Below are 17989 nucleotides of genomic sequence, written 5' to 3' on the forward strand. Positions count from 1 at the left end.
CTTGATCTGGATTAAATGTTCTTCTAAAATTAGCCAAAATAAATTAATAAAAGTTGGGAAAAGAGATACATTTAATTGGATTATATTGATATTTAAATAAACATTTATAATTTTGTAATTCTTCAAAATGAAAATAGGAGATTTTATGGTAGAATAGCGCTGAATACCTTAATTAATTTAACTTAATTAAATAAGAGCTATGCTGTTATGCTAAGGCTTAAGTCAGAAATGATCCCAACCAAAAATGCATCCCGAAAACAGCACAAATATGCAATCTGTCTTCCACAAATTAGTCTTCATGACAGTGTAAACAGTTGTTCTATTTTGACACCAAAATAATGAAAAGCAAACTTTGGAAGAAAATAATTTAGCTTCCTGGAGTTACCAAAATGATTCAGCTCCACAGATAGGTAGCGAATATAAATGACATTTCATTTTCACAATTCTAGAATGCTCCGTGAAGTGAATTCGTATCACAACCCTTTGCATCGCAGAAAACAGGAGGTTAAAACCGAAACTAAAACTATTCCCAAGATTCATCTGTCAATAGAGTTTTATTTTCAGTTACAAAATGTGAAATCCCCAGTGGAATGGGTACTGCACGGCTTCCATCTCTCCAGCAGCCGCATCAAGACCAGAATTTAAAGTATATTTTGCAGTGAAATGTTCATGCCATGAATGTCTAGAAATGAGTTGATCACCGCAATGATTTTCTTTTAATGCTCGAGAAGGGGGGAGGTCTCCGTATGCTAAGGAAGACATTTCACCACTCTAGCTTCAAAAAAACGCAGTAAGGTGCTTAACTGAACTTTTAAAAGTTCCTCCGGTAATTAAGTACTTCTAGGTTCACCAAATCAGGCACACATGGGATAAATAATGAAGCCAGATGTTAATTACAGTTTCCTACATCTACTTCTGCTTGGTAAAGTTTAATTAAACCAAAGCAATATAACATTTTACAGTTAATTTAAAAAGCAATAGATGTCAGACTGCTTATACGTTACACATAGGAGTTGATTTGTCAGGGAGGTGATACCGAAGTTCAAACTGAATGTCATGTAGCGATACGGGTATGAGATACATAATATGGGTTTGAAAATTTCAATAGCACCGATTCTTGCTAAGGCGTCCTGTGAAAAAAAATAGTTTGATGCAAATCCTTCAACACATATTGTCAAAGATTAGAAAATAATCCATTCTACTGGAAAATCTGTTTTTTACTACTTTTGATACATGTTGAATGTTCAGTTTTCCATATCAATTTACACCTATTCAATATATTTGAATACACAAACACACACTTTGAATACTTGTCATAAACCTTTAAAAGGATATGGCTTGAATCTGTGACATGATTTCAGATAGTTCTTCTTATGGGATCATACTGCTCTGTGGATTATAAATAAAATGAATATGTTGATACCACACTGTAATATTAATTATTATTTAATATTGTGTTGAAAAAAATTGTTCAGATACCTTTGTGCATTCAGAAACACTATTGCATTAAAAACCCTGCATTTTTGAGTCTGACAAAAGCTATAGACCGCAGCATAACATTAAAACATAACAAACTGGTGCACAATACAACCCATTACAACATCTATAGCTAATCAAGGATTTCAGTACAGTACGTAAATATAATCTTTACTGCAGGCATTGTTCCTTCTAAAAAAATAATAATGTCGTAGTTTCATCCTTTAATCCCCCTCTAACATATGAACAGAATGGTGAAAAAAAACAATGTAAATCTCTCTCATGTTTGGTCTCTATAATTAATAGCCATGTCAGATCTTCCAGAATTCATATATCGCTTAATACTTACCAACAAAGGGCTGGTGAGAATAAAGACTCACCTATCAGTTATTCCTCTTTCTTTAGGAATAGTCCCTAAGCAGCCTTTCTAACGACAGTATTTGACTAGGGTCTGATATATTTACTGTAATGGTGGTAGACCCTTATTTGAACTGCAGGGCTGAGCAGATAAATTAGATTACAATGTGTGGAATCAGCACTCATTAAATTTCACATTCAGAATGGAGAGTTATTCCCTCAACCTTATAACCAAAGGTACAACTGCGAAACACTAATAATAAGTGGGACTGCACAGTACCTCATTACTTACCAGAGGTGACTGGTTTCTTTTACCTATGGGATCTGGGTTAAGTTTCAGCTCAGGTCAAGGTGAATGAAAGTCATTTCTGTCTGGCAGGCATTCAGGATCTATGTGACATGATTTTGTTCACCTCTGGGACTCTGGATTATATTCAGCCCAGGTGAGAATGACTGCAGTCTATTATATCTGTCAGTCTCTTGTCACAGAAGAGCCAGAAATCATTCAGATTCCCCTAGTTCAAACAAATAACCCTTGCATCGGGGTAACTTGATCATGCAAGTATAAAACAAAGCCAAGCAAAAGCTGCAGATCAAGAATATTAACTGCCAGTTTATTTTGAATAACTTGTGTCATATAAGTGTTTTGTTTTGATCGGGCTATTATTGTTTAGTCTTTTGTACACATCTCTGAGACTTAATATTAAAATAGTACAAGGTTGCTGTTAAAGCAAATTGCAAAGGGTTTCATACAAGCCGCATGTACATTGGAATAAAAATAGTGCTTCTGGGTTCAGTTGTTTGGCAACTCTCATTAGTTTTATCACGCGGTAAAGAGAACTCGACAATGTGATCATACTGTACTTGTCAGCTCCCTTGGCTTATGTCTTTGTGGCAGTGTTGGGGTCATTTATCTCTGTCATGAAACATCCTGGAGAATCACATTACCTCTACTGTCTTAAAATCCTATATGAAACAATACGATTTCATGTAGTGGTGGGCAGTTTGTATAGGTAGAAAGAAAATGTGCCTTGAAATCTTGAGAGCACTTTCAAATCTGTGAATGTGGAACGCCCGAAGCTGTTATGATAATTGTGTACTTTGCAAGAACGTAAAATAGAGCCGTTGTCGTTTTATTAAATGTATGCAGTGCATAATTAGAATTCTGTGACAAATGATTTTGTTAATTCAGAGACTCTCAGTGCAGAATATCATGTTTCCTGTTTTGATTGTATCCTCAAGTTATTATCCCAACTAGAAATGTTGGTTTCTCTGGTATTTATGTTCCCTGGGGGGAAGAAAAATAAGAATTGAACCCAGTGTGAAGAAGTCTTCTCTCTGCTATTAAGCATTCTAAGCAGGGAAAGTGGGGATTGAACCAGCGATCCTGTTATTGCTAACTAAGCGTATTAGACTAAAAGAACATCTCTGCTAATCTAGAAGGTGTGCTGGCTAATGCCATCACAGGCTGTACTCGCCTAACATCATGACTGCGACTCTGTAAACAGAACAACATGAACAAAAGGAGAAAGGAACAAACAAACACCAGCCCGTCGCAACCCCTTTTATAATCCAAACGACGGTTTAGCTCCAGCCTCTTTTGTTTCTGCACTTGTCCAAGAATTTAAAAAAAGGGCACAATGTCAAAGGTTTTGAGTTACGTATTGTGTAGTGTGTTAATGTGGAACATAGATTGTGGTTGCGTAAGTCACCGCGCAATGACTTTGTTTCTCTCCAGCTTTTAATATGCTGTAGCTCTAAATCTGACATGTCTTTTGTGGGAGCCGCTGCCGGATTTCACTCCAGATCTATTAACATTTTACTCAGCGGACTCCTCAATTGTGTTTAAAGCGTAATATAATATCATAACATTTCCTTTTACAAGCGCGCCGAGATGATTCCCTTGTCCCAAAACTGTTTTTAGGATTCATGCATCTCACAAATCACACATCAGTGGTTTTATGGCCATTAGGGCTTAAATTTATACGTCGTCCTGAATCATAACTCCTGAGGTCACCGGGATACCCTGTACCATTGTAAAATAGCTCTATATATAAGTGGCATTAAAGCACTATTGAATTTCTGCTGAACTGCGAACACCCACAATATTTCATCAGCTCACCTTAAGCCATCTCCGTTTCAGACTTATCTAGCCTATAATCAAGTTCAATATCTCCAAGGTAAGTAAGGTGGTGACAGCAGTATAGAATTCCCTATCTGAAAGTAGGCTCTAAGAACTTGTTTTGCACTTTTTCACTATCTGGACTTGGTGACCTCCGTGATCTGAACCAGTTGGAAATCCTAACTATAATCCTCTGCTAGATTTACCCAGGTGTCTGTTACGGCCCGTAATCTGTGATACAGCTTCCAATATTCACGCTGCAGCGAGGTTAAGCCCTTCTGTCTTTGTTGCTGAGTGAAAAAAAGTCCACAAGGTGTTAGCATGTGCAGGAAGAGAGATTGAAACCAGGAAGAGCTTCAATCAACTCCTGCACCGGGGAGAAATCTTTCTTTGCAGACAAGGGCTCATTTGAGCAGGAGCAATAAGATTAACCCACACCTGACTGTGGGAAAATGAAAAAAAAAAAGCGTTTTAAGGTTTTCTTTCTGCTACCACAGGAATGCAAGGAAGTGAGCAATAATACTTCTAATCATAGACAGGCATTTTCTCTTTTTCACAACCGCCAGAGAATTGCCTGTGCTCATAGAAGTCTAGTAAAAGCAAAAATTCCAACAGAATCCTTTATCTTACAAATGTAATCCCTTTATCCACATTAGCATACATTAAGATAAGTATTTACAAAATTGTTTAAAAATACTCCATTTCAGACTTAACCTCTTTACTGTTTTTGCTCATCATTTACACACTGAGTCCACATTGTCTGATCTCTTCAGACGTTGCACTTGATTTAAGTACCGCAAAGATATAAAATGACATAACTTACTACTGTAAATGTGCTTTATATATCATACCACATGGATGTGTGTATGTGCTTGTGTCTGCGTGTTATAGACTCAGGGGAGGGGGGAGGAGGAAGGGAGAGAAAGCAATCCATGATCGAGGTTTCAAGTCAGAAACATCTGTCACACAAAAGGATTTGTTTGATTGGGTAGACCTATATGTCAGCCACTCCTGTCAGTGGACAGTAAATTTATATTCCCCAGTCACATCCTCTATCAGTGATCATGTAATCTGGAGACCAGACCTGTCAACCTGAAGAGCTATATCTTATTCACTTTAAAACTGAAATATCAGTTGGATGGAGTTTCTTACTTTCATCATTTCTGCAGATCATGTACTGTATGTCATTTTGTTTGCGTTGTTTCTCTGTATCTCTAGTTGTTTTTATGTACCCTACTTTCCTTTAACTCATACTAGATGTTCTTATTTTGTTTACTCTGCTCATTCTGTACTACTGTACAATATTGTAGTACTATTTCTATAAGATCATTTTAGGAGAGGAAAAGAAAGGAAAAGATGGTTTATTTTTGGTTGTAGTTGTTCACGAAATAGATATTCATGCCTTTTATTACATGATGTTTTAATTAATTATAAAATAAATATGAATATATTAGTCTGTCCATTAATATGTTGTGTAAAAATTGTTTTCCTTATTTTAAATTTATAAACACTTACATACTTAATATTAGTAAAAGTTTTAATTAATTTAAATCAAGTTTTTGACCCACTTAGATGTACTTCCAGGGTCAGCCAAATTGTATTTATAAATAGTTTAAGGCACCCGTACATATGTGCTCAAACCAAAAAATGCCTTTGTAAGAAATAAATCAAAAGCAATTAAAATATATATTTTTGTGAACATTAATACTAATGTTTATGTACATTAAATCATAATTTGGTTTAAATATGATATAACGATAAACAGTATTTTTATCAAATCAACATATTCCAGTGATTTATGCAGATTTAGAAAAGGTGAATTTTTTTTTTTTTTTTTTTTTAGGAGAACACAGTATTTACAATTTAAAAAAGGTTTGTTAACAGAAACAATGCATTAAGGGGTCTCCGCTGAAAGTGAACTTCCTTACTTCAAAGTGCAAATCATGTTAATGCTGTCATTTGTCGTGAGTCACATCTGTAAAGCTTTGGCAAACGAACCATAAAAAGCTCTTCAGATGCTCCAGTGAAAATAAACAATAATTTAAAAGAGGGATCTTTTTTTGCAGAGGAGGGAGAGTTGTAATTTGTTATGTGACTTTTATGGTTTGCTGGTGAAATTACCTAGAACGCTTTTAATGGGTATGACAACTGCGGGATTAGTGTAGCTCACTGGTTTCCTGAGGAATATCCTTCTCAGATCCCCTCTATTTCTCACTTCATCAATGACACACAATATTGGATTAACCTAGGATGTTTTGGGGGGAAAAGACATCATTAGTTGCGATGTAATGTGACCTTTATGCTTAAACGGCTCTACCATCTGTAAAATACATGGCTTCATTTGATTCCCTGTCTGTGTAGATCAGATTAGGATTAATAGAAACAGCTCCTATAATTACAGATCTGGTCCACAGCAGTAGTGATGTCAATTATTTTAATGTGCACCAAACCATTAATCCCCTAATAGAGCACTCACCGCCGTAAAATAAAACGGAAAAATCCCATTGATTTTCAATGGCAATCTTCAGTGCTTCTCTGAAGGCTCCGGTTTGGAATGACCAGCAAAGTTATTGATCTTCATAAGGCAGTATTTTGTTGTTAAATCGGTACCAGCGTCGGCTCTAATGAAAGGTTCTAACCTCTGTGTTAGTATCTATCCACTCCGGCTTCCCAGTATTAGGCTGTATAATTCTAAGCTTGCCTGTGGAAATCAATAGAGATGCATCCTTGTCTGATTAAAAAAAAAAGTTTGTTTCTGTGGTAATTATCTGATATATAAAATATAACTCTCTAAAGGAGGCCCTGTTGAGCAGTGGTGAGGCGAGTAAATATTTGATGTTCCCCAAAACTTTTTTTAAGACACTTACAGACATTACTATAGAGAATTATTCTCCTAATTCAATTATGGTTTCCCACAGCAAAGATCCGCAGTGTACACATGTATGTTCGTATGGGTTGCGAACAAATACTGTGAAAGTCCACAGGGACATGAATGTTTTGATCGGAAAGCAAACCAAAAAGTGTCATTTATTAACAGCTAAGTGATCTCTTTATATTGTTGGATTCATCCATTGCTTATTTTTTTTAAACGCCCTGCACTGGTCTTTTTTCTGCAAGGTTAAGATGTGGGGGGGGGACTTCACCTAGTGTTAATTCTAGCTGGAAACCAGATCTAATGGGGAAGCTCTCTCAGTCAGAATGGAAATTTTGGTTTGCAGGCATGACTTATTGTATAACCCACCATCTTTTATTTGAAGTCAGCTGTGGAGGAATTTGCAAATAAGAAGAATAATGTGACGTATAACAAGATCGAAGGCTAAATGCACGGAAGTACTATGCTTCATTTTCACCTTGCCTTCGAGGACAAGAGAAAAGTAAAAGCTTATTATTGGAAACATTTTCCCCCCTACCTTCCTGAATCACAGCTCAGGACTCCAATCACCTCGGCAGTGTTCCAGACAAAGCCGCTGACATCTCCTACCTAATCAAGTGGCGGATTATCTTGTCCTGATAAATTGGAGCTAGTATCTTGTAAAAAGTCTTTCCTGAAGTACTTCCCTAGCCTGAAGCTAATAGGACAGCAGATGTCTGGATCAAGCCCCAGAGATTGTAGTACATTGTGGTGTAATGATTTGTGGCAAACAGTACAAATGTTTTAAAGAGGACATTTCTAGGCGAGGACACTGTTAGACTTGATAAATCTGAAGAACATCAAGGCCAGAAAGTTTACAGCGCTTGTCAGGTTTTTTCCCACAGTTTGCAAGGAAAATAAGTGTGTTTTTTTTTTCTCCTTCTGTAACACATTTCACAGAACATGCTGTGACTTTCTTTTAAAGTCTTGGCAGTTAATTTTTCGTGACTTGACTATACTGACAAACACACATCAAGCTTGTCTTTTTGCATGGGCTGAAAAAGGTGACTGTCTTGAGTTAAAGTTAATAAATAAAACAATACCTGTGTTCTGTAAATTATTCCTAGGATTAAATAAGAGTTCATAAAATATTTAAGTGATGGAAGAAGAGCAGTCTTCACATTCAGGGTAAATAATAATAAAGTATATTAAGTACAGAAGCATGTGACGTTGTGGAGTGATTGTTACACATCGTTCTTGTGCGATTGTGGTGGGTGGGCTTGTAAGCATATTCTGTTAGGCGATGTGAAAGATTAAAACCTGCATGTACCGCGATTCAGTGGTACGTGAAGGGTATCAATATCTATCTTAATATCTTTCTATTCTGTGTGATCGCACTTTTCCTGTGAGTGGGTCGTTCAACGAAACAGCTACATAAAAAAATAGTTGTTAGTCTAGACTTTCATCTGGATTGTACTCCCAGTGCAGCTGGCAGAACATTAAAACACGCATATAAGTTAAAATGACAATTATGCACCAATCATGTCCTTCAGCCATACAATACATACATAAACACGTCTATATAATTTTTAGCAGTGCTGCAGTGAAAAAAAATAATAATAATATTTCTTCCTTTATGGAAATTAAAAATCTGAGAGCAAGAAGGTATAATTTTCTCTCTATTTCTCTTTCTCTCTTTCTTTCAGGAAAATCCTTATATGTGCAATAATGAATGTGATGCCGCTACTGAAGAACTGGCACACCCCCCTGAGTTGATGTTTGATTTTGAAGGTCGAAACCCCACCACATTCTGGCAGTCCTCTTCTTGGAAGAAATACCCAAAGCCACTGCTGGTCAACATCACCCTATCTTGGAACAAGACCATAGAGCTGACAGACGACATCATACTAACATTTGAATCAGGTCGCCCTGAACAAATGGTCCTTGAGAAATCCCTGGACTATGGTCGCTCTTGGCAGCCATACCAGTTTTATGCCACAGACTGTTTAGATGCTTTCATAATGGAGCCCAAGACCGTCCACGATCTGACCCAGCACACCCTGCTGGACATCATTTGCACAGAAGAATATTCCAGGGGATATGTATGGAAGTATGATAAAACCGTTCGTTTTGAGATCAAAGACCGCTTTGCACTTTTTGCAGGACCTCGGCTACATAATATGGCCTCCCTTTATGGGCAGTTGGACACAACCAAAAACCTGAGGGACTTCTTTACCATCACTGACCTCAGAATACGACTCCTGAGACCCGCTACGGGAGCCACGATGGTGGATGAGAATAACCTGTCAAGATACTTCTATGCCATCTCTGATATAAAAGTGCAAGGAAGGTAAGACATTGATTGGGTTCTCCCTATGTTAACAGTAGGCTATTGTCCTTTCAGTGATTTAATGGTGAAAAGCTGCTGTTAAATGACATGTAATTTCCCTACACTTCCACCCTTAACCCATTACCAAGATTAATTGTTATCAGAGTAAGATTAATATGAGTTTATGCAAAGTTGGATGGAAAGGTATATTCCAAAGACCAAAAAACTGACATATGATGCTTGCCAGTATCTGCTTAATAATAATCAAATAGACAAGGTTGCACATCCTGTTATCATAATTAAGATAAAGTCTACTGTAAGGAATTGGCCAAATCTAAGCTTGGACCTATATGCAAATCGACAGTACAAACATATAGCCTACTGTGTTATTAGAAGTAGAAGACTGTGCCTTCTGACAACTTTGCAGTTTGTGGGCAGGGCAAAGTTTTGACTTGGTTCTTGACCTAAGTCTATTCCCATATAAATGCGTATTAAATGTGGTTATATATTCAGTGTTTTATTCAATAGTGTCTGTAACAAATTAATTTTAACGGATTAAGGAAGTCCACGTTGTTAGACAAGTGCAAACAATAGACTATATTTATGAAACCTCTTAAGCAGAAGACCTAAATATGGCTTTTCTCCATTTTCGCCTTTCTGCTATTCATAAGGCTCATTATAGGTCCTGTGTTCAGAGGAATTTCCCTGGGCAGTAAGTTCACTCTGGGTACTGCTATTAAGTTCATCTAGTTATTGTAATACATTCTTATTAGTGCAAAAACTTAATAACCCTTATGGGTGAAGTTTGCCTTTTTCGCTGGCCTTCGTTACTAGACAGGGAAAAATCCCTTTAATGATTTATAGAACTGTACAGTAGGCAAGTTCCTTAATTAAAGTAGCTCCTTTCAACTATATATCTTACTTTAATTTAGAGGCCAACTGGAGCTGCAGTGGGATATCTGATGGAAGGTACAAAAGGTAGCATCAAATGCATCAGGTCATGCCACATGTGCTAATTAGCTGCTGATTTATAACTATCTAAGCAGATAACAAAAAAATCACATTGCACAGTAAGTGGTGTGGGATGAAAATATTTTAGTCATTACACCTTCAAGAAGTCACAAGTGCAGACTGGAGAGAATCCATTTATCCACTCCTTTCGGCTCTGCCTTCGAAATGTGCCATAAATAAGATAACAAGGAATGACTACTAAACTGTACTTTGATTTTATATCACTTAAAGCCATTCTTTATGTTCCTCAGACGTACATTTAACAAAGCTGCGTGCAGAGATGAAAAACACTCAGCACAACAAAGTAACAGAAATAGACAGATGCATGTACTGCATCTCATTAAAGTAAGCACCAGTATAAAATCCCTGCTAGCAGATTGTTGCTGTTATTAAACCTGAGTTGATATTGATAATGATTTTGCAAAAGTTGAAGACGGCTGCCTATATGTCAGTAGACATAAAAGTAGACATAAAACAGTACAGAAGAGTAGAGATTGACTAATTACTAATGACTAAGCACAATCGTGTGGTAAACCTGACCCATTTAAAGCTTATGCTCATACAACCTTAGAAAACCACACATAAAAACAGTCCAGTCTTTGGCAGGGATCCTCACAAGCTGCATATAGGCCTCCGGGAGGACCGTGCTCCACAATGTTAGGGCCCTAGGGAATCATGGGTATTTAAATTACAAACTTCTATTCAATTAGATGCCTGTTGATATTAATAAAGGTACTCCAATGAAACTGACCTGAAGAATAAATCAACTAGCCAACTGTTGGCTAATTACAAACATCCTTTGATAACAAAGAACAATTGTTGAAAATTGTATGCTGTATTTGCAACTAATTCTGTGACCTAAGAAATTATGAGTTGTGCACCACAAGAATAATCCAGTAGGCGTCAAGATCTCTGATCAGAACATGTCCTTCTGTAAAGTTTATTTTCCATTTCAACACAGTTAGCATCCCACGTGCTTTAGTTTACTCCGCAACATCGAAACTTTCTGGAGCAAGCTGGGATAACTATGACACAGATGACCGTTATTCGTTGAAACTAAATAAAGCAATCCAAATTAGAATTCAACAAAGTTCAGTGCTGGATTAGAACAATTAGAGTTCGACTTAATCAGTAGAAGACTAATCTTATGATTAAACCCGTTTACAGCAGATTTCACGATATCCACTGGGGATGTATCACTAAACTAGATAGGCTTAGATGTTGAAGGCTGTGGAGAGATTCCACCCTGACCTTTGAATGTCAGATTAAAAGCCTTTGCACAGAGGCCCTGATCATGAAAATCTGACAACGAATATGTTGCCCGTCTCTGACATTGGAGATACTGTTTATTAACTTTCGGTAAATGAAACTAGAACCGCCATCCCTTCAATCTACAATTAGCTGGCAACCCATGTGGATTTCCTGTTTTTGTTCTCCCAAAAACTACAATCCCAGACAACATGCTCCTCTCCATAATTTTAGAAATGGCTACAACTTCATTTTTGACACATTTTCTAAGGTTTATTTCAATATTTTACTTGGTAAATGTTTTTCTGCCAGTGCCAACCTACAATATGTATATAATTTGCATGATTTGATTATTGTTACCCACACCAAGAAACCTGACCCTTTGTTTTCAACTTGTTGTGTGTGGACATATGGTAGTGTAGGCATGTGTGGAAGATTTACATAATTCACCAATTCCAAGAGAACGCCTTCCATCTACTTACTGTGCTTTCGAATTGCAAAAGGTAATATACAGTTCAAGGCAAGAGAGCTGGTGCCATTTTTTATTTATAAGTAGGTTGCCTGTTGTTTTCTTCCAATGGCACCTGTCTTTTTTCTTGCACTGGAAGTATAAGCTGCTTAACCTGAAATAAAATTGTTCAAGGCACTGCAAGAGCAATTTCCCAAGGGAGGGAATCCAGCATAATTCTGTGGATTTGTATGGCCTTTGCAATATACAGTAAGATCCATGAAATCTTAAATACTGCTTACAGTACAATAAGACTCAAGTAAAATACTATAACAGTATTATATTTACTTTATGTACTAATCAGCCTATATTTTCTAGGCAATAAACTAAGTCACTACACAAAATTAAGGGTTTACAATCACTGATTTATATATGGATAGTGCATAACGGGGGTTGAGTCAGTGTCCGCCATCTTACCACACCCAAGTAACTATCTGTTCAACACATTACACAGTTTACACACATCGAACTGACTGTGTTTCTTGTATACAAGCCTATTTATTTTTGCCAAAAATGACAGATACGGTTCAGTGGAATCAACACGTAGCACTGTACTGGCCCTGGGCTTTGTTTTGGGTGTGGTAAGATGGTGGAAAACAATCTTATGTTGACTTTCCACATATACATCAGCGCTTAAAATGTACAATATCTCCCTTTCATCATTGCAGACCAAGCCTCTATAATTTTCACAGCAAAACTATTCATTATTTATGCTGATTTCCGTTATTTAATTATGAATGGCAATGGCTCCACAGAAAATGGAAGTAAAGATTGATCCATAGCATTAAACATATAAATGAAGGATTTATTTATGTAATGATGGTAAATAATACATAAAACTGATTGATTAAAATGCATTTGCCACTTTCACTGCTCCACTGAATCAGCATGCTAAGAGAGTTGAGAAAGGTATCAAAATGTATGTGCCTTTCCTGATTACTCAGTGTAGATCTGTATAACATCTGGAGAATGTTTTGCTTTTTGTAATTTTTCCTTTTTTCCCCCTGCTCGGATCAATATCAAGTAATTAAAGCAGGAATGAGCTAGCCCCAAGAAGAATCTCTCAATTGCAACAACAGACTCTTCATACAGATGCTTTCCAGACATGTCTTGAAATTATATATGGAAAACTACCAACATCAACTTAGCTGACAAGACAGTGAAGAAAAACCGAATACATCAAGAAATAAAATGCTTACTTATTATGGGCAGCTAGTTACACTTATAAATGTGTGCTACATTAAATTTTTATTTAAATAAATGCAAAAACTATGCATACATTTTTATGTATATGTAAAGCCTATTTTACACAGATTGATTTCTGTTTACGGTTATTATTTATTATTGTATTCATCTTACAACAGTCGTACATCAATTTCCGCTGAATGAGGTTGAAATTAGTGTAAATTCCATTCAACTAATCAGGATTTGTACCTTTAAATTGTTTAAATGAATGGCCACTTTCAGATGAAATTAACAAGAGACAACATGTAATTTTGGAGCATTTATAAACAAACTCTAATTTTCAGTTTGTAGGCATTTCCTTAGAGTGGTACTTAAAAAGTTTGCCATTCAAGTTTAGATTAGTCCACTAAACAAAGATGGAAGGTCTTTAAATTACAGATTATCCAGAGCCTGTACAGCTATTTCCCAGTTGGTATCTTAGTTTACCATTCATCAAAAACTGCCAAAAATGTGAATTGGAAAATAAGCTATTTTCCCCAATTTTCCATACTGCCTCTGGGAATCCAATTCAATTTTCCACCAAAAATGTAGCTGCTAAAAAATAAACAGTGAAAATTTCAGACTCAAGGTGGATCAGTAATTCACTTGTATGGCAGAATTGATTACGATACTTTCAGTTTCAGCACCTTCCCGGCTCCATTAAAATTTAACTGTAAGGCATTACGGAGTAACTCTATCTTCCCACCTGAGTCCTATCTCCTGCAGACCTATCTCCAAAATGCCACATTTTCAAAAAAGGGCCTCACTTGGAGACCTGTCTTCATTAACTTTGCTCATATGGGAACCAAATAATTCATAGTGTGCAGAATTTCAAAGACCGGATTAAAAAAAAAACAAACAAAAAAACATTTATGTTTTATCATCTGATCAAATTTTACATTAATTCAAGTATTAATCACCGTAAACCAATGTGACATATATTTTTAAGATATAAACCAAAAAAAGCACTTTCTTTACTACATTTAAGTCTTGGTTTGATTTTCTATTCTAGTTCTATTTCAGCTCAGTAAATTATGTCATATTTCAGACTCTATCAGTATTTGTTTGAACAAAAATGTACCATACTTTTAAATGAACATAATGAATGTACACATAACTGCAGTATGAGCTGATCATTCAAATTCAGTGTAATAAATATAAGCATTCATATAATGAATACAGAACATTATACTGGTATTGATCATTTTTGTTTACTATAACAACAGTCTATTATGGCCTGTAAAATTGATGAGTACTGTTTCAGACTGCATCACAGAGCAAATATATTGATGGATACATGTTTACCTAGTTTATTGAGAGAAAACGGAAATGATCAGGAAATTATTTTCTTTCTGCTTTCTGTTTGACTAAGACTGTTTGATTTTGTGTCTCAACCATTTAAAATATATATATTTTTACAATATAATGCAACTTGACTGTATTATACTACTAGAACAATATGGCTGTTCTATACATTTATAGACGTGATCCTGAAACGTATTATTACTACATTTTAATTCAGTGACATTTTAAATACATTCTTTTCATTAGCCAAAGTTAAGGGTTGTGAGCCACTCAATTAATAAATCCCGATTAGTCGTGTAAATTCTTCTCTCTTCCCCCTGATAACAATCAGTAAGGGTATTTTTTCTACTTGTAACATATTATTTTAAAGACATCTGTTTTACTTATTGATTGGTAATAAGATGATTAATTGTCCAATTAGAATTCCCACCTGATTGTGCTTTAATAGCTTGAGCAGTCAATCGTTTTTTTCTTCTATTGGGGTTGTAATGGGGCCGGGGAATAGAGGACAGATAATCTATTTGTGCTAATTCCACATGTTTTTTTCTATCTTAAATAAGTCATTCTACCTGGCTGCTCACATCACTTTTAGTCTACATACAGACAAACCTTAAAAAGTTGTCTTTTTAATTAAACCATTAATAGATTTCATATTGTTTTAGGAAATATACATGTAATTTTATTTATACTACAAAATGTAATGTTTTTTTTTTTTCGATTTTCTGAGGACATTGGTGTTATTGGATATATATATATTTTCATGATAAAATCTTTAACGTTTACTACAAGTTAATGCGGATCACAACTAGAACCTGTATTTTCACTTTACCATATCTATGCATTTAGAGAAAATAGTAAATGTGGCGTTCAATGAATTTAGCACGTCGGTTTGTTGACGTTACCCTGACTATGCTTCTCTTATTTCATTTTTCTTCTGATGGTTATTTCACTACAGGACCTCAGTGTGGCTATTGTCACGTGATGTGTGGAAAATGGACTCCATATTGAATATTAAATTGTGATGATATGTAATTACATACTCAGTTGATTCTGGCATCTAATTTATCATTCTGTCAGCTGATTATCTACAAACAGCTTTTTTTTTATCTTTTTTTATATTTATAACTCCAGCTTTGAGAGAACTATTTAATTGGTTAAAAAAAAAAAAATGTGTTCCCTAAGACACAGCTGAGATCCAATCTCTTGAGGAAGCATCATATGTCACAATCTGTATGCATAGGGAATGTGCGAAAATCTGTTTTAGACCCAAAGTACTTTCCATTGCTTTCATAAGCGTTTTGTGCCTGGCTTTTTCCCTTTTTATATCGGTGTTCCTTGAAACAAATTGTTTTATTTCAGTCACCATATATAAATATATATATAAGACTACGAATATAACTACCATCGAATCAAACGGCCTCTATTGAATGTAAAGGTATTATAGTTTTGTACAGCATGTTTTAAGTATACTGCCGATGCGCGGCTTTGATTTCTCCTATTTTCTGACCTGTTCCTGCACCGTATCTAAAATAACAATCTTTGTACTTCAAAGGATGCATTAAAAGATTTTAGGATTCAGGTAGTTAAAAAAAGAAGTTCAATAAAGGATTTACTTCCTTCTCATCACTACTCTAAGCAACCCACTGTACGGATTTATATTTTTCCTTTGTGATTGATAGTTTTCAACCAGTCAATCTGCTTTCCTTCTGATACCACAAGTCTTGGGAAAGCCGTATTTCCGTTCCATCTGCATCCAAATTTGAATCTCTGACCTTGACTTCTTTTTGACTCTTTCACACTGATTGCTCTTCCCTGGTTGCCTTTGATCTCCTCATACATATTTCCAGTATTTGCTTCCACACTGTCCTACCTGAACTTTGCATAACCTCATTTCCAACCAGCGTAGTGCCGGAGCAGTTTGTTGTTTTTCACTACTCCCAGAACCAGAATATGATTCTATTTAATGAACTGCAGTATGCTGCGCTCCATTCATTTGTATTAGTTTAAGTTCAAACAGAGAACATATGTTCTTCGAAAAGAGACAAACTGTCCCAATTTATACAAAATCTCCCTTTTGCAATTGCTATTACAGCAACTTCATGAGCCGCAGATAAGGTGATGTAGGCCGATGCAAAAACCATTGGTGGAAAAAATATATATAGGGAGCCTCACTTGCTTCAATGGAAGTTGGCATTTACATTTCTGTTCTCTGATGTAGATGTCCTGGAGGTTATAAATACTCAGTAAGTAACAAATGGGTGCTTTTATACAGAGTTTGTGTGTGTGTGTGTGAGAGAGAGAGAGAGAGAGAGAGAGAGAATCAGTTAAAATATGTATATAGTTTTGTAGGAAGCTTTTAACAAAGTTATTTATTATTTTTAATATCATTACATAGACATATAGGAGTGGATACATAAACATGTTTTTATTAAAACATATTTTATACACATGATAAAAAGAGGTCTGGATCAATCACAACCTGATAGGTACCCTGTTTCTTGGGTACCTGTGCCAGCCTCTGATATAAAGATAGATAGATAGAAGTTAACATGAAAGCAATATAACAGTGCACATCTTTATTGCAGCTACTAATTGGATATCCCTTAAACTAAAATCCCCTCAAGCATCACACCTGTGTACCATGAAGCAAAAAGCCCAGTCTTGCTCTTTGGCATCACTTGAGTATATTGTGCAATATCTAGAAAACACAGCTGCCAGATTACTGTAGTTTGCATATGGCTTTTGGCAACATTGGGCCGCTGTTTTTATTTCGTATCTTGGATTGAAGGGGCAGGTTTATTTCTGCTTGTTCAACCAGATGTGTGTCACATGCAGACATGTTTCCTGCCAATCATTTCTCAGCTCAGATGTTTAATTAGCTCTCATTAGTGGATTAGTTTTTTGTAAATAATAAATGAGTGTCTTTAAGTATTCAGCTGGAATATTTGTTAAAAAAAAGATTGTTAACATACAGTTGCTTTATAAATACATTCCTTTATTAATATGTTTTCTGTCTGCCTTTGCTGTGCTTCTGTCAGAAGTATTTTTCCTCACCTTAGGCTTGAAACTTAACAAGGAAAATGAAAATCACACATCTTGCATTGCCATGACCACAAATTTATTACATCAATAGGGGAGTTAGCCACCATCTGTGGATACTTTCGCAGACTTTTTTTTTTAACAGCATCGAAGATTTAAAAAATTAACATACCAATATACAAGCATCTTGTTACTATATATGCATATATGCACACATCACTTTGAGATAAAGTGATAAATTGTTGTAAAATATGTGCTCGTGAAGTAACTGAAAACAAAAAGTTATTATTTTTATTATTATTATTAATTATTTCTTCGCAGATGCCCTTGTCCAAGGCGACATACAAAATGGTTCAAAACTGAATGGAAAATATGAATATTGTTTGGCCTTTATAGTTTTTAAACCAACACTTTTGCCTTATATTTCTATCTTTATTTGTTACATATTTATACATTTCCAGAACTGTGACTTGATACCCATTTTCTTTTTTTAGTGTACCATGGTGTTTTGCAACAGTT

General features: G+C 35.6%; 1 protein-coding gene across 5 annotated transcripts in view; it reads left to right on the forward strand.

The window, feature by feature from the left end:
- The window catches only part of ntng1a (netrin g1a), a 101744-nt gene that overhangs the window by 38902 nt on the left and 44853 nt on the right, over nt 1–17989 (forward strand). For all 5 annotated transcript variants that reach the window (XM_066692158.1, XM_066692161.1, XM_066692159.1 and 2 more), the window contains exon 3: nt 8513–9156. In XM_066692158.1, coding sequence (XP_066548255.1) covers nt 8513–9156 — 644 coding nt within the window. The remainder of the gene's footprint in view (nt 1–8512; nt 9157–17989) is intronic.

This window comes from Amia ocellicauda, chromosome 19, assembly GCF_036373705.1.
Source record: "Amia ocellicauda isolate fAmiCal2 chromosome 19, fAmiCal2.hap1, whole genome shotgun sequence".
NCBI lineage: Eukaryota > Metazoa > Chordata > Actinopteri > Amiiformes > Amiidae > Amia > Amia ocellicauda.